This window comes from Guyanagaster necrorhizus, assembly GCF_019112545.1.
Source record: "Guyanagaster necrorhizus MCA 3950 unplaced genomic scaffold BT62scaffold_17, whole genome shotgun sequence".
In the NCBI taxonomy this organism is placed as follows: Eukaryota; Fungi; Basidiomycota; class Agaricomycetes; order Agaricales; family Physalacriaceae; genus Guyanagaster; species Guyanagaster necrorhizus.
The window spans coordinates 905,141-923,692 of record NW_025064896.1 but is presented as its reverse complement, the minus strand read 5'-3'; the positions used below and the strand labels follow the sequence as shown (position 1 = coordinate 923,692).

Below are 18,552 nucleotides of genomic sequence, written 5' to 3'. Positions count from 1 at the left end.
GAGAGAGAGAGAGAGAGCACACACACAGAGAATTAGAAAGCATTCTAGCATATATACAACCAAGATCTAAGTATGCGCGTACAATAGGACCAGTATATAAAAAAGTGTTTTTGTCCAAAGCATCAGAAAAACATTTTCAGCCTCCTCTTCAACGGGGAAGATTCGCGTTTGGTTGTTGAAGGTGCGGATTCAGGTATCACGGACAACAGCCGTGAGGGAGATGTCGTTCCCCCTTGCTTGAAAAAACCGAACGAAAAGGGTCGGCGAATGTGCTTATTAAAAACGTCTGGCGAGACGACAGGCTCGCCTATTGACAGACGAGATCTTGCTAACCGCCGAGGAACGGGTAAGGGGATGTTGTCTGAGTCTGAGAGAGACTTTACGGAATGACGAGGAGCAGGAGTAGGTGAAGGAGGAGGCTCGAGTATTGGTTCTGTGGAGGAATGGCGGGTTTTGATTGGCTGATGAGTTGTGCATGGGGAAGGTTCAGAGCCGATGGATGATTCAATCATGGGAGGAAGCGGCTTTGATAGTGGACGAGGGGTAGATGGTGCGATGTACGAGGATGAGGATGTTGCTGAAAAGGGATCCACAATAGTGGAGGAAGTCGTCGAAAGAACTTCCCATTCTGAAAATGCCAGTGACGGCCGTGGCGCAGTGTCCCTTGACCGTCGGCTATCTCTGGACATTCGCATTGCTTGATCTCTCGATAGCTTCAAAGTGGGCGTTCTTTGCTCCTCAAAATCTCCAAGGAGGTCAACAGCATACACAGGGAGTGCCACCGGAGGAAGGTCGGCCAATATGTCGGCGGTAGTGCGTGTTTTAACAGCAACTGGCGTGTGGATAGTCGCTGTGCCACATGCCTCCCTGACAGTGGATTTGAGTTTGCGTGATAGCGGTGAAACCGATGAGGAGTGGCGAGGTGTCACTGGGGCAGCTGTCGAAAAGGAATGAATTTCGTTCGACATATCGCAGTCTTCGTCTTCAGTCAGCATGTCTAACGACGGAGAATCTGCTGTTGAGACGAGGTTCTTCAACACTTTCGGATTGAAATTCAACGGCGAAGTTGAGCGGTCGCGGGGCTTCTGATCCATGGACAGGGATCGAGCGTGCCTCGACCCGATGGACATACGGAGGCGCGCCGGCGAAGCTTCGCCAAGCGTGATCCGTCGGGCAGCACGTTCCCCAACAGTGGTGGCCTCGGTATGTATTGGATGGATGGGTCGTCTGGTATTCGAAGATTGGAGGTAACGGAGAAGGTTTGCTTGGTGTCTCGATGAACCGACATGGCTCTCGTAGACAGCGTTATTGCCTTTGGTCAAAGAGGCGAGTTGCACGTGTATAGCCCGAGATTCCTCCTCCGCCAAAGCCTTCCGGTGTTCTTCCATCCACCGTTCCCGCTTGAGTGATTCGAATGTTGCAGGATCTGTCTCCCGGTCATTCAGCAGCGAACGAAGTTTGGCTGAGCGCTCCTGTGCGTCCTCCAAGCGGGAATTGAGCAGAGAAGCAGCTTGTTCGAGAGTACGGATCTGCAACTCCGTTTGGGAAGTTTCCTGAAGCGTCAGCTGGGCAGTGAGGGCGAGAGCCTCTTCTGCCTGAGAATACCGGCGTTGACGGGCTATCTCGGCTCGCGTTCGGCGCAGAGGGGTCGTCAATGGTGGAGTAGGGGGGGCTACTTTAACAGTCGTCGGGTTCGGTACGCCAAATGTGTAGCTGGTGTCTGGGTCGGGAGTGCTGAACGACAGTTAGCAAGTTTAGTAGAAGAATATGGGCGACTCACTAGATGAAAGACGAACTTGAAGCAGAGGTCCAGCTGCTCGAATTCGTGCTCTCCTTCATTGGTGAAGTCAGGCTTTCTATTACCTTGGATTGGATACCATACTCACCTCTAGCACCTGAGATCCTCCCCATTTCGCCTGAGATACATTTATCGTCAATGGAGTCATTTTTTCCTGTAGACACCGTCGTTTCGGAGGCTTTTCTGCTCGTTGCAAGTCAGATGTCGGGTCCATCATCCACGTGAATATCGCAAATCAGATGGATGAAAAAGAAGAAGTATAACCGTCAAGGCATGAATCGTTTCCACGAATGAGAATGTCAGGTTAGCTATGTGTCGCTTTGACCGTCGCTGCGAAAGGTTGGAGTACATCAAAAAGGCAATTCGACGGTTGCCGGGGTTGCCGTAATACGGTGCTAAGCGACGTAAAAATCATGTGATCGCGGATATTGCGCGTTCCTTCCACCTTCTGTTTTGAGAACTATACGCTATTGTTCGACCCTCGCGGTATTTCGTATATAAGGTCAACCGACGATGTTGATGATGCTGTTCTTTCCTTTCGTTTGCCCTGGTGGCCTGTTTTTTACGATATTCTACATTATTAATGACGCTCTTCAAGTTTTTTTCAGTCATTGCTACATTATGCAGCGCAGGGCAATTCGCAGCAGGCCATGCAGGTCAGTTTTGTGCTTAATATGTGGCGCTGGACTGACATCCGCTTTAGCTTTATTTCATCCGAGCATGTAGTATGTCCATCCACATATCAAGCAATATCCTCTCTAATTTCTATCCCAGCGGCTTTAATGTGACAGGCGATACGTTCCCTTATGACAACCGACCCGTCGCTCCTCTAATGAACATGACTTTTGACCAGTGGTGGTTCCATGGCCACCTCGACTATCCCCCCAACAACGGAGATATGTTCGACCTCTCAGCAGGTCAGACTGCAACCGCTGAGATAGCGTGTAACAAGGGCGCCACTAGTTACTTCGCCTCGTCCGACGGAGGCGATATACGGGAACCAGACAACCCGAACAACGTGTGTCCGGGATCCGGCATGGAAGAGTATCACACTACGGGTATTGACGACCTGAAGGGATGCGCACTGGCTATCGCATACAAGAACGATGCCCGATCGGTTACTCCGGAGGACTTTACGGTTTTCAGTGTGAACCAAACTTGTGTGTGGACGCGGTTCACGGATTTTCAAGTGCCGGCGCGAATGCCACCTTGTCCCGATGGTGGATGTGTATGTGCTTTCTTTTGGATTCATTCGGTACGTTCTCTTCTTGCTTTTGCGTTATAGATGGGACCTCATCGTTGCGACCTTCCTATTTCTTAGCCCGATAGCGGAGGCGAGCAGAGTAAGCATGCTTCATTAGGCCCTTTGATTCCACAGTTGACTTCCCCGATGCATAGACTATATGAACGGTTTCAAGTGCAACATCACGGATTCGACATCGACGGTTGCCCTCGCCAAGCCACAGATTCCTAGGCGCTGTGGTTCGGATCCCGTCAACAACAAGCAGTTCGCATTCCTCGCGAATTGTACTCATGGGGCCAAGCAACCGTTTTACTGGTTTAATCAGGAACAGAATAACGTCGGTCCTTATCTTCATTTTCCCTCAAATGCTTATCCAAGTGGCTTCAGATGTTCGAGGGCACCTATTCGCCACCCGTTTACACCGATCTGTATAACTTTTTGGATGGTTCCCAGGACGATATCTTTGAAGACTCTTATGATTCTCTTCCGACGCCCTCGCCAACCGCACTGATGCCAGTCCTCAGAGTTGTCGACAATTCGGGTTCCACATCCAAACGTTCTTGGTTCGTGGAGTCCCTTTGTTCAGGTCTAAGCTTCCCGCTAATAATAGATTTCCGCTCTCAGGCGACATAGGAGATCACAGCCTCGGCGGCTTCTGCACAATGAACATTATTGACCCTCATGCCACCTGTATTTTATGTCTAATGTAATATCAATTTCCTCCGAAAAATCAAGCTTCAGTGCATCAACAGCCATCGAACAATGGATTTAACTTTCGCGCTTTGCTTCAAAGCGCGGCTCTTGGAATTGTCTTGTCTGAAGACCCAACAAAGACATGTAATTCATATATGCATGGTTACCACCTTTTGCTCTCGCTATTTAAAAGCCGTCTCATTCTTGCTTCACTAACATTATTAACCACCATAGCTAGCTCTCAGAAAATTTACTCTCCTTCCAACCACCCGGCCAGTCTAAACATGGTTCAGGGATCCCCCAAACCCGACGTAGGTATCCTGTTGGCGTGTACCCGCAGTCCAAGTCACTGACCTGGTGCATTTTATCTAGGTGTCTTTAAAGGACAAAGCGGCTTCCGGATTACTGGCTCCATGTGTAACCCAGGAGAACGTTTACGATTATTGTGTCGCCCACGGGCTCGTGAAGAAAGACAAACCCAAGGTATCAGATACCTAAGTAATTCAAGCAATCCGCGAATTAACATAACCCTTGTTTTAAGAAGATCACAGGATTGCAAGATCTCATTGAAGAAGAAGAGGTATTATTCAATCACCCATGCCCAACAGAATGGCCATTAAACTATTTTGTACATGTAGCTATACTTGAGAACCCACATCCGGCGCAATACCTTTGGTCTCTGGTCGTACTGCCCCCCTTCTCCGACCATTTTGGAAGTCTCTTCCAATAACGAGTTTGACGACTCGGATAACAGAGTACGATTCGACAACACCTCAATGTGGACTTCTCGACTGACCGATCTCTTATTCTTTCTTAAGGATATACCTCGCGACCTTTATAGCAGCCAGCACCCATTTTCGAGGTCACCGTCGCCAGACGACGACCCCTTCGCACCGGAAGCGGCGTTGGAGACTTGGCGCCAACAGCTGCAGCAGTCGGTAAGAACTATGTCTTGGAGATTATTGGCCCTCTGAGCTGATATCGTTGTAGTTTGATGGCAATGAGACCACCAATCTGCCTAACCATCGGTCTCTTTCCAGTGATGCAAGTGCCCTAGAGAGTGACAACGGTCCCCCTTCCTACGGAGATTACAGTTCTATTGAGTGTACCGGGTTTCATAACTCCACCGACCGTGCTACTCGTTCCCCTGGCCCTGTTGACGCATCCTCCTTGGCCGTACCGGAAGCCTTTTATATATGGACTCCACGGGATCGGGAGAAATTCCTTGGTATAAAAGCTCCCAAGGCTCCAGACGGAAGATATATGTGCTGTGGCCAGAACTTCGAGTTCAAGGACTTTGTCGAGCATAGACGGTCTTCGGACGAGCATGGAAATTTTGGACAGGGTTCAAGGAGAAGGTCATAAGAGAATTCCCTCCCTCTTACTGGTCCGAGCCGACATTCTTCCATAGTATTGCATAGTTTTCATACATGTCATGACCACGATGGGTCCACTATAAATACTTTTGTACTTTCACGCATACCAAACCACGCATTCACTTCTGCAGTTCTGGCAATCCCGCGGCTTTCAGATCCGTATTGATTTCGTCAAGATGGTTCATGAACCTCGCCTGCAGCCCATCCCACATCTTAACGTCGTGCTCTACACAAGGGTATCAACTCGAATTCTTTTTTTAAAAAAAACAGTAACAACAGATAGCACTTACCATGAATTTTACCAGACCGGTTCATGGCATAATCCGTGAGTGTCAGCGTCATTGCGGTTTCGAACATGACAGCTTCGCGAAAGATTAGTACGTCAAGCGGATACAAGTTCCTCCCGACGCACCCATAGTCCCTTCATGAATTTTGACCGGCTTGAGTTCGTCTTCGCTTGCTGCCTTTTGTGTCTCGTAAGATACTAATCGTCATCAAATTGATCGTGTCGTCTCTATTTCGAAACGTTCCGACTCACCTCCATGCGGACAAAACACCGTCTCGTGGCTCAAACTTCCTGGCATGAACTGATCGCTCCGTCCTTCATAACTACCATAAATCAGACCCATGACCTCCGAAGCATTGTTACGGTGGTAGAACTATGCCAACCCTAGTCAATAATGGAAGAAGAAGAAATCTAAAAGCTCGTACTGGTGGCCGGAAGGTGTCTGAAGCGACGTCCCACCGTTCATAGAAGAGCAGCACATCTGTAAGCGGAACTCCGGGGCACTTGGACTTGGCGGTGAGTATGATGAATATGGAGGGGTCGATGTGATCTTTGGAAATACTCCCGACGAAGATGAATTTCTCCATGTTGTATTTATATGGCACGTAACTGGGGAAGGTGATGGGAATGAAGTATAATATAAATACTGGATGAAATACGCACTTTCCATGCCACGTGACAACATCGAATGGGGTGTGCTGCTGGGAGCAAGAAAACAGTTTACCGCCGACCCTGTGTATATCTCTTGATTAGAATGATGATACCGAAGAAAATTCATTGGCGGACTTGTAAGTGACTGCAGCGAGAACGCCAAACGAATCAGCAAGGATCGAAAAGGAGAAACTGGGACAGGCATACTTTTCCACGGGGACTGGTCGAGATCGAAACTTGCTACTGGGAATTCGAAGTCGCGAGGATTGGCCAGACCGTGGCCTCCAACTGGACCCAGGTCGGGGAGCTCGTAGTGAGAACCATAAATTTCCTCAATGTCTATATATATGCATCATTCACGATTGCCTGGATACAACCGTTGTTTACTTACATCCGCGTGAGGGCCCATCAGGTAGTAACACCTTGAACTTAATTCCCCGTTGAATAACCACAAGCTCGCCGGGCCTCACCATCAGCCTGGTAGAAGCATTAATAAAGGTCAGATGTCTAAGAGATATAAGAGCAACCTACTTTCCAAACTCGGTTTGTATATCCAACCGCCCTTGTTGGGGCATCATCAGCATGTCACCATCATTATTACAGAATGCCCTTTTCTGCATGGATGCGTTTGCAACATAGATATGGACAGCGAGGCCTTCGTGCAATGTAGGGTCACCGTTTCCCGCCATGGTCTTTATACCGTCGATGAAATCCACCTCGGTGGAGTTGGGAGGGATGTCGAGCGGGCGCCATGCGAGCTGGGTAGGGCTTAGGTGCACGCGGGGATTGATTGGGAGGAAGGTGGATTCGAGCTAGCGAGGTTGTTCGTGAGATGATGGTCAGGAGGATGGAGGCCTAGGCTCACATCAGGGTTGGAAGACAGCGGGGTGAACCCTTGGTGTGCAACAGATGGGCGAATGCGGTAGAGAAATCTACATATAGATTGTTAATATAACTGATGATACCTGGGGACCAGACACTTACGCATTGAGAATGTTTGGTCGAGTGCCAACGAAGGGATTGCCGGTTATCTATTCATACTTAGATCATAAAGCTGCGCATGAGTCGCGATCAACGCACGCCTTCATTGTACAGCTCATATTTGCATTTCTGCGGGTGGTTCTGAGCATGCGGGAGGGTACCTGGACTAGCGGGAGAGTGTAAAGTGAAATGCACCGTAGCGTATCATTAACTTAGACACCTACATAGCTTCACTGGCAAAGTTATTGCCGAAGCCGACTTGGTATTTGTACGGGTCCGCTTGGCTGGGGGCCGTAGAGAAGGTTGCTGAGGCAGTGGCCATAGAGGAGTAGGTGGTGGGTGATAGAGAATCCTTGAGCACTAGTACACTTATATATGTGTACGAGATGCGGACCAGTTATGACACTTGGTCCAGTGACGAGCAATTGTCGTGAGAATATCATTCTCCTTCAAGCTGTGGAATGGCCGTTCGAAGGGGGCCGCCCAACTAATACAACTACAAAAGTTAACTGTAGAGAACTAGAGCCTTATCAGATGACGGGGAGACACACCGGCGACCGAATAGGGCAGTATTGTAGCACACCGGTATATTGGAATTAAGGAATTTTTGATAGGGAGTCTCTTTGTGGTACCAAAAGGCGCACAAGAGGCGCCATTATTGGCGTATCATTCGTACATCAAGTAACGTTTTCTGTTTTTTTCAGACAAAGCTAAATGCCGATGTAGCGCACGAAGTGCCAACGTACGGCTGAACGGACAGCCCTAAATTTCAGATGAGCAATCAAGAGACAGAAGCTCACGGGTCATTATATATTATACCTTGCGTGGACGTTTTGTCGCACAACTCGTTCTAGTCTAGATTTGCTCAACCTGAAAATGGAAGTCATCCCCGACTGTCTGCTGGATGATAGATTATGCGGTTTTAACGGTTTCCGAGTTTCGTAGATATAGTCCCGACTCGCCGTGATTATATTAGGTCGACGAAATTCTTCCCAAGGTAAAGCGAAAGGATTGTATATTTCGGGGCCCTAAAGAGCAAAGCCCATTTCCCAGACATCGAAGAGGCAGATCTTTGTTAAGAAGTGGTCTTCGAGAGTCGCTAACGTTGGTCCTTACACCGTGGCTGCTCGACCTGGTCTAGTGCCAGCGAGTCGGTCCCACCTTCAGCAAGGTATTGATAAAAGGAAAACTGAAAAGGTATAGTGGTCATGATGACGAGAGATAAAGTCAGGTTGAAAAGATGATATCAAGACTTAAAACGCCATCAATGGAGGCCTGAGCCAACCTTTCTAACTCCAGGGCGTGGCAGGGCCGGAGATTCCCATATTCGGTCGGAGCATCAATCGGTATTTAAAAACAGGTGACCGCAAATTTTTTTTTTACTGTACCTCCCTTCAAAATCGTTGTTGGTGGATTCCACGGTAAGCCACACTTTCCTTTTCTTTGGTACTACTCTGGTACACGTGACGATTCAAACCGAATGCAATTAGGAAGTGCCGTCTGAATCTCTCCTACTGGGAGCAGGATTTGTCGAGTCCCGGTTCTCTGATACTACTTTTTTACTTCTCCCCTTCTCCATTGTTGCTCTCAAACACTTTTCTGACAAAATTCATTGTAGGTCATTGTATAAATATCTGCCAGAGAAGTGTGCTCAATCAAAAGCTTCAAGTTCGAGTCCCTGTCTATTGCGGTTCAATTTTTGGGTACCAGGCCTGTTTCGCTGCAGGCTACTCGGTACCGTGGTCCGTTATGTTAGTTATCTCAATGAATTCTCTATGCGAACAAATACCGCGATCATTAAACCATCGTCAATGACCATTCAAGAAATCACTTCTCTCGAATGCGCCTAATTTTGTACTTCTCATTACACGGCACGGATGAAGGCGGTCCGGCATTATCATGAATACATTTCGTGCGGTTAAAAGGGCCCCGCCATTTCCAATCTGATCCATCCCACTCTTTTCCTTCCTCACCACCACTATCATCATGGCCTCCTCTTTTCCTATTGACCTCACCAAATTCAACAGGTAGTAGTTCAGTATCCGCCTTGACTTGCGTGGTCGCTAAGTCTTCTTCACAGAATCGCTTTGGACCCGTCCAAGCCCCAGCTTTCTGAAGATGAGAAGGCGGCGTTGAAGTCTAACATTCAATTGCTACGCGATGCTATCGTACTCTTTACGGCCACTGGTGCAGCTCGTGGCGTTAGCGGACACACAGGTGCGTAAAGGCCATTCATTGAACACCTGTCCTCAACATAATGAACAGGTGGCGCCTACGATACCGTCCCGGAGGTCTGCATTCTCCTCGCGTTATTCAACCGTTCGGACACCTATGTCCCTATAGTATTCGACGAGGCGGGTGTGTATACTGGTGCTCAAAACTTGCTGTAACTGATCTTCTACGATAAGGCCACCGTGTTGCTACTCAATACATTCTCTCAGTCTTGGAGGGTGCATTGCCAGCTGAGCAGCTTCTACATTACCGAGAAGCCAACTCCAAGCTCCCCGGTCACCCTGAGCTCGGCCTCACTCCGGGAGTAAAGTTCTCTTCAGGACGTCTGGGCCACATGTGGTGAGTAACGGTACTTCATGCTTCGCTATGCAACGTCTTCGTCCGTAACGAGGCGTTTTGTGGGTCACCAATATAGACCTTCATCATGCTTCGCGATCATTTCTGACGAACGTTCTTCAAGGCCTCTCGTCAACGGTGTTGCTCTCGCGAACAAGGACAAGACCGTTTTCTGTTTGGGTTCTGATGGTTCGCAGCAAGAAGGCAACGACGCAGAGGCTGCCCGACTTGCCGTTGCTCAAGGCTTGAATGTCAAGCTGCTCATTGATGACAACGACGTCACTATCGCCGGTCACCCCTCCGATTATCTTAAAGGCTACGACGTTACCAAGGTGCTCGAGGGGCACGGTCTCAAGGTAATTACTGTTCAAGGGGAAGACATTGATTCTTTGTGGAGCGCGATCAGCTCCATCGTCACCACTCCTGGACCCGCCGCTGTCATCTCTAAGCGCGTCATGGCTCCAGGTATTGCCGACATCGAAGGCAGCAGCCATGGACACGACGTCATTCCCGTCAAAAGTGCTATCAAGTACCTCGAGTCCAGGGGATACACCACCTTTGGTGACATCCTACTCAACATCAAGGGTGTTCCTCAGCCATTTTCTTACATTGGGTCGACGAAGGAGACTGGTGCCAACCGAGCCATTTTTGGTGACGCTGTCAATCTTGTTCTCGATGGTCTTAGCAAGGAGGAGGCAGCGAAGAAAGTCATGGTCATTGACAGTATGTTTCGTTGAGTTCTCATGGATTTCTGTCTCATCGTTCTGCAGGCGACTTGGAGGGATCAACTGGCTTGAAGGTTATCCACCAGAAGCACCCCGAGGTCTTCATCCCATCCGGTATCATGGAACGCGGGAACTTCTCTGCTGCTGCCGGGTTTGGATTCGACCATGATAAATTTGGCGTCTTTTCGACCTTCTCAGCGTTCCTCGAGATGCTGGTCTCTGAAATTACCATGGCTCGGCTGAACCACTGCAATGTTCTGTGTCATTTCTCCCACTCTGGTGTCGATGAAATGGTAAATTTCTGCTTTCAGAGTATTCTATTTGCTCACTTAAATTAAAGGCTGACAACACGTGCCACTTTGGAATTAACTCCCTCTTCGCTGACAACGGCTTATCAGATGTCGAATCCTTCCTTTACTTCCCCGCAGACCCGGCACAGATGATCGCTGTCGTGAAGCGCGTCTTCTTCGAGCGCGGTCTTCGATTCATCTTCTCCACTCGGTCCAAAGTTCCGTATATCCTCAAAGAGGATGGCAAGACCAAGTACTTCGGCGACAGCTACGAATTCGTCCCGGGAAAGGACGAAGTCATCATCGAAGGTAAAGCCGGATACGTCGTCTCGTTTGGTGAGATGCTCTACCGATCCTACGACGCCGTGCTGCGCTGCCGGCAGCGGGGTATTGATGTAGGTTTGATCAATAAACCCACTCTTAGCTCAGTGGATGAAGAAGTGAGTAAGAGAAGATAGTTGCTCGATGTTTGTTTACAACGCTACGCAGGTCATCAAGAAGGTTGGATCGAGTCCGTTCGTACTCGTTGTAGAATCCTTCAACCAGAAAACTGGGGTGAGATTAATTTTGACTCGGGTTTTAATATCCGTGACTGACTCGGAAATAGCTTGGGTCCAAGTTTGGAACGTGGCTTCTCGAACGTGGGCTGGCGCCCAAGTATGCCTACCTGGGAACGACCAAAGAGGGTGAGTTTCGATTTTACAATGAATGTTCTGCGGTTGACGATTGCCTAGGTTGCGGTGGTCTTTGGGAGCAAATTCCCTACCAGGGTCTTGATTCGGAGTGTACGTGACTCGAGATTTTCGATCACCGCTCAAAGACTGACCTCGAACATTAGCGATTGCCGCAAAGATTGCGCTCTTAGTCCAATAGACGGCGTCGTAGATAACGAGTGTGTAAGATTTGAGAAATAGAGAGCTGAACAGGATGCATGTATGGACAGCCAAAATAGACCTTTTCATCCTGCTTTTCTGTGTGTTTTCCTCACTGAACCATATTCTAGGTAACGAGAAAACGGAGGTCTCGTACATCTTCGTTTTACTGATGAGGTCGTAGTAACTGGTGAATGACAATCTGCGCATTAGTCCAACTTTCGATCATCGCACCGTACGACCATGAAAATACAGGTGCTTGCTGCACTTCTTTCCCACAAAGCCGGTCCCAAGACTCAATTTGATGACAAAGAATAGACGGCGAGGTGAGTTTACACATCATGCTGACGAGGTTGAATTGACGAAAGTGTGTATTTATTCCCACTGGAATAGTCTCAAGACAGTCTGATTACAAAGGACAGAAGATATAGGTACTGCTGACCAGCGCTCTGTGACAAAAATCCGGCGTATAATCGAGTGATGAAGTGAATAAAAAGCCTGGCAGTACCAGCGCCGTTCTCATCCTCAAATGCAGTCCCACACATACAGCGCACCGGCAAGCTACGTATCTTCGCCGTCCGGAGACCCGTACAAATATCAGGTAGGGTTTGGAAACCGTTTCGCTAGCGAAGCTATGTGAGTATTTGTTGTATGACTTTCAGCTGGAAATGATGACGATGACGATGAACCAACAGCCCTGGTACCCTTCCCCAAGGGCAGAATCACCCGCAGAAGAATAAGTATGGTTTGTACATGGAAGGGGTATGTGTGACTGAGAAGAAGATTGGGTGCTTGCGTTCACGTCGCGTCGTAGATGACGGGCTCCCCGTTCATCGCACCCCGGCATCAAAATCTTCATGCGTGCGTGCGCCGTACGTTCTCTGCTACCGTGTTGATACTAACATCAGCGTGCACAGGTTCATGTATCGGATCCGGCCATCTCTGGACCACAAGAAGTTTGTTAGGCTCCCTGATAACCCAGATGTCCGTGCGAGCCGTAGTACTAGGCTGAAAACTGATGACCGTATTTAAGATGGAATCCAACTTCCTTCCCATCAATCCGAAGGTGCGCATCAGTCCCACGCAGCTAAATTGGGCTCCTCCTGTCCTCCCCTCGTCGTCGGATGAAGTGGACTTCATCGCAGGTTTGAAGACGATTGGGGGGAACGGCGAGCCGACGTCCAGGGAGGGCCTAGCACTGCATTTCTACTCGGCGAATGCGGACATGAAGAATAAAGCGTTTTGCAACAGCGATGGGGATATGCTGGTGGTGCCACAGCAGGGGAGGTTGGATGTACAGACCGAGTTTGGGAGGTGAGTGCTCTCGTCTGCCGGTGTTACTTGTTTTAAATTTCCTTGGTAGAATGATGGTGCGACCCGGGGAGTTGATGGTTATCCAGAAGGGTATGAAATTCAAGGTGTCGTTACCCGATGGACCGTCCAGAGGATGTGAGCCATGCATAATTGGTAAAATTTATCTTTACTGAAACTCGTCGACACAGATGTACAGGAAATCTTTGGTTCGCACTTCGAGCTTCCAGATCTCGGACCCATTGGTGGACACGGAATGGCTAATCCGAGGGATTTCGAGGTGCCTTTGGCGAGTTTTGAGGTTGACGAAACGTCCTGGGAGAGTGAGTGATGACGTAGCTCTGCAGATTGATTGTACTAACGTCTTTCAAGTCGTCTACAAGTGAGTCTTTCGATGTCAGAGGTCCATCCATGACCGACAAACTGCTAGGATCGGAGGACAACTTTTCTCTGCTGCGCAAGACCATACCCCTTTTGACGTCGTGGCGTGGCAGGGAAAGTGAGTAACATTTTTCTGGTCTCTGCTACTAATATTTGAATGTACCTATAGCTATGTCCCGTATAAGTACCCGTTGGAGAAGTTCATTTTTGTGGGGAGCTTGTTCAAGGACCATATGGACCCTTCGGTTTTCACGGTGTTGACTTCCAAGTCCAAGGCCGCCGGGATTCCACTCGTCGAGGTTCTCGTCGTCTCTGAGAGGTGGGATGTCGCGACTGACAGTTTCCGACCACCTGTACGTACCGGCGGCGTCCATCTGAGCCCTTGTTCACTGATGTCCCGTAGTATTATCATCGGAACAACGCCACTGAGATTTTGGCTCCAGTATTTGGTAAACCTGGTGATCGATTCGTACCTGGGGGCATCACCTTACAAACCGTGTTCTGTCCTCATGGACGTGAGTTGATCATTTGCTTTGTAGAGGAGCGGTTTCGAATGTTTTTCTAGCACCTCCTGACGTGCACAAGGCTGCGAGTATAGCAGAACTCAAACCAGAGCGAATAAGCAAAGACAGGATGGGTGAGTGCACACGTAGACGTTATTTAAAACGATTGCATTGCTCACAAGCAATAGCTATTGCGTTTGAGACTCCGATGGTGTTGTCGATGACTGATTATGCCATGAATCGGGCTGGAACGGTTACTGGTACATGCTTGCGCTTCATGGCTATTCAGAACGTGGCACTCATTTTTATGATCTCAGAATCCGAACCATTGTCTTTCCCACCAGACTTTATTGCTCATCTCGATGAAATCAATGCCGACCTCAAGGCTGCTGGATACGATGAATTGAAGAAGAAATCTGGTTGAAGAGATGGATAATAATGTGTTTCGTCATTATGGGACTATTCTTTATCGACGACAACTGCCTACATCAACATCCTTAACCAAACTATTGGAATCTGTTTTCTCTCTTCATTTCTCCTTTTCGTTCAGAGATCGAGAACTATGTTAATGCATATGCTATGCAAGTCCCAATGTTGATTCCATTCCTTCTCCGTGGCTGGATGCATCACTCACTGGTCAAAAAGGCATTATTTATGCTGGCCAATGTCTTGGGGGAGGAAATAGCATGCACACACTCGACTGATCACTTTCCGAGATTAATATCTTCCAAGGCCAAGTCTTTGTTAACCGAACAAACGTCAGAAAAGGAAGAACAATGGGCCGCAGTAATTAGTAATTCCAAGTCGAATTGTCTATGGAATTTGATACAACCGTGAACAACAAGAAAAGAACCAGAAGAACGCAATTCAACGCCACACAGTCATATTGGAGGATGTGCCGATGATGAACAGCGTTGAAAACACAATGCCAGAAAATTTTCTACAGTCTTACCTCTGCTCAACAAATTATGGTCGTATCTTGCAGCGCTGTGATCGTAACAAGTATCTGATTCATCGTTCAATGTTTGGGGGCGAAATACCAACGGAAGAAGACATTGCAAACTGCACCGCCAAAAGAGGACGCGGGCGTGTGTTGCCACACGACCACGTGCCTTCGACAGGTTCACTTTGATCGACCATTGTCCTTTTCTGCACAGATAAATACTGCGCCAAAATGGTTGTCGCTGCATTCTTTCTCGGTGCTATGTCAGTTTCTGACCTTACTGGTGCTCGTTCTCCGTCTCTGGATGACCCTAACCCCTCGTCTAATGTCCCCTTCACGCCCAAGAATGGTGCACCATCCACTTCTGCTAACGACGACGAGACCAATCCGAAGACGACCCCGTACAATTTCGGCGCTGCGAGCCACCGCGCTTTCCATATGAAGTACGAGCGAAAGGACTACGACAACTTCATCAGGGAGGACCTTGAATCACGCGTATTCATTCCCTCCGATGACTTTCTTCGTGTCATCCTTCACCTTCCCCGGGATTGGAGACAGGATTCCACCATTTCTGCTCTCATTAAAAAGGTGAAAGCAGATGAACAGTGGAAGGCACTGTGGGACGACTACAAGGCCGAATGCAAGACCACGGACGAAACGAATTTATATCACCCGCACAACAGTTTGTGCAATAGGGCGCTCGCTTTGATCAAGGACGGCACACGCTCGGGGCCTGATATTGGTTTCTACCGACAGGACCCTCAGCCTGTCAAAGGGAGCAACGTCGACCTTAAACCGGATGCGATTACTCTCCTGCTGTCTCTATTCAACAGCTCCCAGAACAACATCGAAGACATCAAAACCGGAGGCCCGAAGAACAATATCGGGTGGCCGCAGCTTTTGCAGTGGCTTGAATTCAAATTAAGCTTTACTACCCTGGATAATGGTCGATACGCCACTCGAGTCCTCACAGCAGGTAAGTTTTTGTGCTCTTTGATGTATATAATTTTGCTGACGCGTTACTTATCAGACAAGAAGGATCCGATGGGAAAGCCTTCTCGTCAGAAGCCATATATGCTCCCTGGAGATCCGGAGGGTGTCGGTGTGGTGGCGGGACAGAAACGTAAATCCGACGTAGCCCCGCGAGACTCGCGATCTGGAAAAAAGGTTTCCCGGGCATCGAAGAAGCAAGATGCTGCTGCAAGGAGCCGAATGCAGGAGGAGGCTGAGTCTGAGCGTCTGCGCGAAATATGGAAAGGCAAGGACGATAAGAACAAGGAGGATCCCCGACTACAGTGTGCGCGCTACGCGATGGAGGTGTTGTCTAGTGCTGGGTTCAGGACGCACAGCATCGGTGCCTTGATTGGCGGTACTCACCTTCAGATGCTCTACTATGATCGCTCCTCAATCATCGTATCGCAAGAAATCGACATGGATAATGATCCAGATTCTTTCATTGCTATGCTGATCGGATTGCACGGTCTCACGCTCGAGAAGCACGGCATCCACAGTATCATTGAAGACCCGTTCCTTAGTGACTATGGAGAATACACAAAGGAGCATCAGGACGACACCGCGACGCTGTTCGAAGGGAGGAAGCTGACGCTAAAGAAGTCAGACGGTACTCCCGTGGTCTTGACGCTTGGAAAGATCATCTTCCGACAGCCTGGGATTATTGGTCGGGATACGTGCGTCGTCGAGGCGACGGCTGAGGGTTACGAAGAGTGGAAGGGGATGGAGACGATCGTCAAAATTAGCTGGCAAGCTAAATCGCGTCCCTCGGAGAAGGATTTCATGAACGACGTGAAGACCGCGGTGGACAAGATGTCCAAGGACGGTGCATCACATCATTGGGTCGCGGACCATCTTCCCAATATTCTACTGTCACAGGACTTCGAGATGGCGGAAGATTCGCCACAGGCGAGACTCAAGGAGTACTTTGACGCTGTCAGCTATGCAGATGGAGGTTCATTTAATTATGAGGAGCGGGTGTGCCGTGTCATGGTGCAGGAGAGGCTTTATTCAATTACGAGTCTCCGCGAGCCTCGCCAGTATGCTCAAGGAATATTTGATATATTACAAGGTCTGTCTTTCCTACCATCTGATATCATCCAGCTTGTTAAATTCGATATGGTTGTAGTCCACAAATGGGTATATGACCACGCAAAAATCATCCACCGGGATATCAGCATGACGAACCTTATGTGGCGGAAGAGGAACGGCGTCATTTGTGGGGTGTTGAACGACTTCGATTTGTCTTCCTACCGTGATCGTGAAAGTGCGTCGGCTCTACGTCGCACAGGAACGGGACCGTACTACGCGTGCGATCTCCTTAAGGAGGATCCGCCTGTCCATATCTATCGACATGACGTTGAGTCTATCTTTAACGTCCTTGTCCTTCTTTGCTGTCGCTATGAGATCCAAGCGACTCCCGCTCCAGAAGGCAAAGACCAGCTTGTGCATGTACCGGCCCTTCCATTCGAAAGTTGGTACGATATGTCATACTTACAGCTTCACGACAAGAAGTTTAAATTCTTCATCATGGCCCAAGACCCCGACAAACTTCTCCCAGCTTCTATCAGCTTCTCCGATTTCAAACCATGGCTCATGTTCTGCTACAGTCTGATTAGTGAAGGCCTTTTCGCTGCAATCAGATACGAACGTAACCAATCAAATGGTCCGATTGCTCGAACATTGTTCTCTTCCATAACGTCAAACTCAGAGCCCGCGTTCTCTGAAAAGTTCGACGACGCGACACTAGGAGGTTTTGTAGACTATCCGAGGTTCTTTAAGGTCATGTGCAAGTTTGCTGGCCAAGATCTAACCGTCAAATATAATCCAAATGAGAACCCATATGGTCCGTTTTGAATTCACAATGGCGAGGGCGGGTGGCTATCAGCGAGGATGTATTTTGGTCGTGACGGACAGGATGTGGCAGGTGCTAACTAGTACAGTGATATATGTATCTGAGAAGATATTGTCTCTAGAGAATTCCATAAAGGTCAACATGATTAAAAGACCTTTGAAAATCACACGCCTGATGATAAGGAAGTCCGGGCTTCATTCTGACTCTTGCATGACGCAGGCATGTCTATCTGCATCATCGGAATAGAGAATTTGTCGTGGCGATTTCTTCCAAAGTCTTGTCTTTGGTCTTATAGATGGTTGAGGGAGGTTGGTGTCCGTCGATAGGTCCAGGCTCGAGGGTCTTGCTCGGATAATTAAATAAATGCACCAACTGCTGCCACGAAGGTTGTAACGACAAAGTGTCTAACATGTCGTTGAGATCGACTGTGTGTGGATTGTGAGAAGCTCTTACAATACAAGTTTGCTCCAATGCTTGTGAAAGCCTGCGAATCCGACATCAAGGTAAAAAGAACCAACGCTCGGGGCTGCCCCAGTAATAGAAACACTACAGGTATATTGAAATGCCGATGCCAGTGCCATACTATCGGTCGATGGAAAGTCATAAATCAATGAGACACTGGAGCAAGCGGACGAACACACATCTTATTGCGCAAATGAACAGGGAGAACCACGGTGCTGTACACCTATATTGTGCTGTTCACAATGAAGTCTTACGCAATTCGTCCGAGTAGAGACACAAAAGCTGCATAGGCTCTGATACTCTTGACACAAAGGGCCCTCCATGTCGCCAGACTATACCCTTTATTTTCGACACATAAAGAGCATGTAGGCGGAAGCGCAGAAGGAGAATTTAATGGGTTCACGCATTAACGCTGACAGCAATAGATTTCTATGTTTAGTAGCATCGTGAAGACTGCAATCAGAAGACCGCTACAGAATCTCCGCCGCTTGCGAGCTTGTTAATGGGTGGTCGACCAGACGTAGTACCACGTTAGCGGCGATGGTGCGATGTCGAGGCACGAAAGGTGCCATTGAATCGATATGTATTTACTTGAAGGGAAAT

At 48.6% G+C, this 18,552-nt stretch overlaps 7 protein-coding genes across 7 annotated transcripts; 5 read left to right on the top strand and 2 right to left on the bottom strand.

The window, feature by feature from the left end:
• Nucleotides 1–7: 7 nt before the first annotated feature.
• Nucleotides 8–2,147, bottom strand: BT62DRAFT_995268 (uncharacterized protein). Its single transcript, XM_043190514.1, has 3 exons — nucleotides 1,887–2,147; nucleotides 1,781–1,833; nucleotides 8–1,734 (listed from the first exon to the last, which is right to left on the bottom strand). The coding sequence occupies exons 1-3, from the start codon at nucleotides 2,013–2,015 to the stop codon at nucleotides 123–125; spliced, it is 1,794 nt and encodes a 597-aa protein (XP_043038304.1). The 5' UTR covers nucleotides 2,016–2,147; the 3' UTR covers nucleotides 8–122.
• Nucleotides 2,148–2,280: 133 nt separating this feature from the next.
• On the top strand, nucleotides 2,281–3,776 carry BT62DRAFT_970754 (uncharacterized protein). The gene is made up of 7 exons (XM_043188993.1): nucleotides 2,281–2,454; nucleotides 2,502–2,523; nucleotides 2,573–3,053; nucleotides 3,120–3,141; nucleotides 3,197–3,378; nucleotides 3,429–3,604; nucleotides 3,666–3,776. Exons 1-7 carry the CDS (start codon nucleotides 2,382–2,384, stop codon nucleotides 3,715–3,717), a joined length of 1,008 nt encoding a protein of 335 aa, XP_043038303.1. The 5' UTR covers nucleotides 2,281–2,381; the 3' UTR covers nucleotides 3,718–3,776.
• A 191-nt stretch (nucleotides 3,777–3,967) lies between these two features.
• Nucleotides 3,968–5,368, top strand: BT62DRAFT_228359 (uncharacterized protein). The gene is made up of 6 exons (XM_043180138.1): nucleotides 3,968–4,045; nucleotides 4,107–4,217; nucleotides 4,276–4,314; nucleotides 4,373–4,489; nucleotides 4,553–4,672; nucleotides 4,725–5,368. Exons 1-6 carry the CDS (start codon nucleotides 4,019–4,021, stop codon nucleotides 5,097–5,099), a joined length of 789 nt encoding a protein of 262 aa, XP_043038302.1. The 5' UTR covers nucleotides 3,968–4,018; the 3' UTR covers nucleotides 5,100–5,368.
• On the bottom strand, nucleotides 5,230–7,350 carry BT62DRAFT_1007827 (homogentisate 1,2-dioxygenase; the record flags this gene model as incomplete). The annotated part of the gene is made up of 14 exons (XM_043177388.1): nucleotides 5,230–5,336; nucleotides 5,401–5,472; nucleotides 5,523–5,594; nucleotides 5,649–5,769; nucleotides 5,822–6,005; nucleotides 6,060–6,128; nucleotides 6,183–6,192; nucleotides 6,255–6,386; nucleotides 6,439–6,524; nucleotides 6,579–6,859; nucleotides 6,913–6,979; nucleotides 7,032–7,078; nucleotides 7,128–7,194; nucleotides 7,253–7,350. 14 exons carry the CDS (start codon nucleotides 7,348–7,350, stop codon nucleotides 5,230–5,232), a joined length of 1,413 nt encoding a protein of 470 aa, XP_043038301.1.
• Nucleotides 7,351–8,899: 1,549 nt separating this feature from the next.
• BT62DRAFT_228205 (thiamine diphosphate-binding protein) lies at nucleotides 8,900–11,944 on the top strand. Its single transcript, XM_043180136.1, has 12 exons — nucleotides 8,900–9,055; nucleotides 9,109–9,245; nucleotides 9,294–9,386; nucleotides 9,437–9,599; nucleotides 9,721–10,319; nucleotides 10,367–10,614; nucleotides 10,662–11,051; nucleotides 11,101–11,166; nucleotides 11,219–11,297; nucleotides 11,346–11,396; nucleotides 11,450–11,809; nucleotides 11,877–11,944. Exons 1-11 carry the CDS (start codon nucleotides 9,015–9,017, stop codon nucleotides 11,482–11,484), a joined length of 1,902 nt encoding a protein of 633 aa, XP_043038300.1. The 5' UTR covers nucleotides 8,900–9,014; the 3' UTR covers nucleotides 11,485–11,809; nucleotides 11,877–11,944.
• Nucleotides 11,716–14,313, top strand: BT62DRAFT_228291 (homogentisate 1,2-dioxygenase). Its single transcript, XM_043180137.1, has 15 exons — nucleotides 11,716–11,809; nucleotides 11,877–12,119; nucleotides 12,179–12,245; nucleotides 12,298–12,344; nucleotides 12,401–12,467; nucleotides 12,517–12,797; nucleotides 12,847–12,932; nucleotides 12,986–13,117; nucleotides 13,167–13,176; nucleotides 13,225–13,293; nucleotides 13,345–13,528; nucleotides 13,579–13,690; nucleotides 13,741–13,812; nucleotides 13,867–13,938; nucleotides 13,996–14,313. The coding sequence occupies exons 2-15, from the start codon at nucleotides 12,013–12,015 to the stop codon at nucleotides 14,100–14,102; spliced, it is 1,413 nt and encodes a 470-aa protein (XP_043038299.1). The 5' UTR covers nucleotides 11,716–11,809; nucleotides 11,877–12,012; the 3' UTR covers nucleotides 14,103–14,313.
• A 491-nt stretch (nucleotides 14,314–14,804) lies between these two features.
• BT62DRAFT_933850 (uncharacterized protein) lies at nucleotides 14,805–17,577 on the top strand. Its single transcript, XM_043186627.1, has 4 exons — nucleotides 14,805–15,755; nucleotides 15,807–16,704; nucleotides 16,762–17,489; nucleotides 17,556–17,577. The coding sequence occupies exons 1-3, from the start codon at nucleotides 14,853–14,855 to the stop codon at nucleotides 17,487–17,489; spliced, it is 2,529 nt and encodes an 842-aa protein (XP_043038298.1). The 5' UTR covers nucleotides 14,805–14,852; the 3' UTR covers nucleotides 17,556–17,577.
• The last annotated feature ends 975 nt before the right edge of the window (nucleotides 17,578–18,552 follow it).

Excerpts from the sequence above, each read along its gene's own strand:
- BT62DRAFT_228205 (XM_043180136.1), top strand. The coding sequence starts at position 9,015 with ATGGCCTCCTCTTTTCCTATTGACCTCACCAAATTCAACAG. Across the intron at positions 9,387-9,436 it reads TATAGTATTCGACGAGGCGG|GCCACCGTGTTGCTACTCAA; the intron begins GTGTGTATACTG and ends TTCTACGATAAG. Across the intron at positions 11,167-11,218 it reads CCTTCAACCAGAAAACTGGG|CTTGGGTCCAAGTTTGGAAC; the intron begins GTGAGATTAATT and ends ACTCGGAAATAG.
- BT62DRAFT_933850 (XM_043186627.1), top strand. The coding sequence starts at position 14,853 with ATGGTTGTCGCTGCATTCTTTCTCGGTGCTATGTCAGTTTCTGACCTT. Across the intron at positions 15,756-15,806 it reads GACAGAAACGTAAATCCGAC|AAGCAAGATGCTGCTGCAAG; the intron begins GTAGCCCCGCGA and ends CGGGCATCGAAG. Across the intron at positions 16,705-16,761 it reads AATATTTGATATATTACAAG|TCCACAAATGGGTATATGAC; the intron begins GTCTGTCTTTCC and ends ATATGGTTGTAG.
- BT62DRAFT_970754 (XM_043188993.1), top strand. The coding sequence starts at position 2,382 with ATGACGCTCTTCAAGTTTTTTTCAGTCATTGCTACATTATGCAGCGCA. Across the intron at positions 3,142-3,196 it reads CGATAGCGGAGGCGAGCAGA|ACTATATGAACGGTTTCAAG; the intron begins GTAAGCATGCTT and ends CCCGATGCATAG. Across the intron at positions 3,379-3,428 it reads TTAATCAGGAACAGAATAAC|ATGTTCGAGGGCACCTATTC; the intron begins GTCGGTCCTTAT and ends AAGTGGCTTCAG.
- BT62DRAFT_995268 (XM_043190514.1), bottom strand. The coding sequence starts at position 2,015 with ATGATGGACCCGACATCTGACTTGCAACGAGCAGAAAAGCCTCCGAAA. Across the intron at positions 1,834-1,886 it reads GAGGATCTCAGGTGCTAGAG|GAGAGCACGAATTCGAGCAG; the intron begins GTGAGTATGGTA and ends TCACCAATGAAG. Across the intron at positions 1,735-1,780 it reads TCAAGTTCGTCTTTCATCTA|CACTCCCGACCCAGACACCA; the intron begins GTGAGTCGCCCA and ends ACTGTCGTTCAG.
- BT62DRAFT_228359 (XM_043180138.1), top strand. The coding sequence starts at position 4,019 with ATGGTTCAGGGATCCCCCAAACCCGAC. Across the intron at positions 4,218-4,275 it reads TGAAGAAAGACAAACCCAAG|AAGATCACAGGATTGCAAGA; the intron begins GTATCAGATACC and ends CCTTGTTTTAAG. Across the intron at positions 4,673-4,724 it reads GCCAACAGCTGCAGCAGTCG|TTTGATGGCAATGAGACCAC; the intron begins GTAAGAACTATG and ends ATATCGTTGTAG.
- BT62DRAFT_228291 (XM_043180137.1), top strand. The coding sequence starts at position 12,013 with ATGCAGTCCCACACATACAGCGCACCGGCAAGCTACGTATCTTCGCCG. Across the intron at positions 12,345-12,400 it reads CGGCATCAAAATCTTCATGC|GTTCATGTATCGGATCCGGC; the intron begins GTGCGTGCGCCG and ends CAGCGTGCACAG. Across the intron at positions 12,933-12,985 it reads CGATGGACCGTCCAGAGGAT|ATGTACAGGAAATCTTTGGT; the intron begins GTGAGCCATGCA and ends TCGTCGACACAG.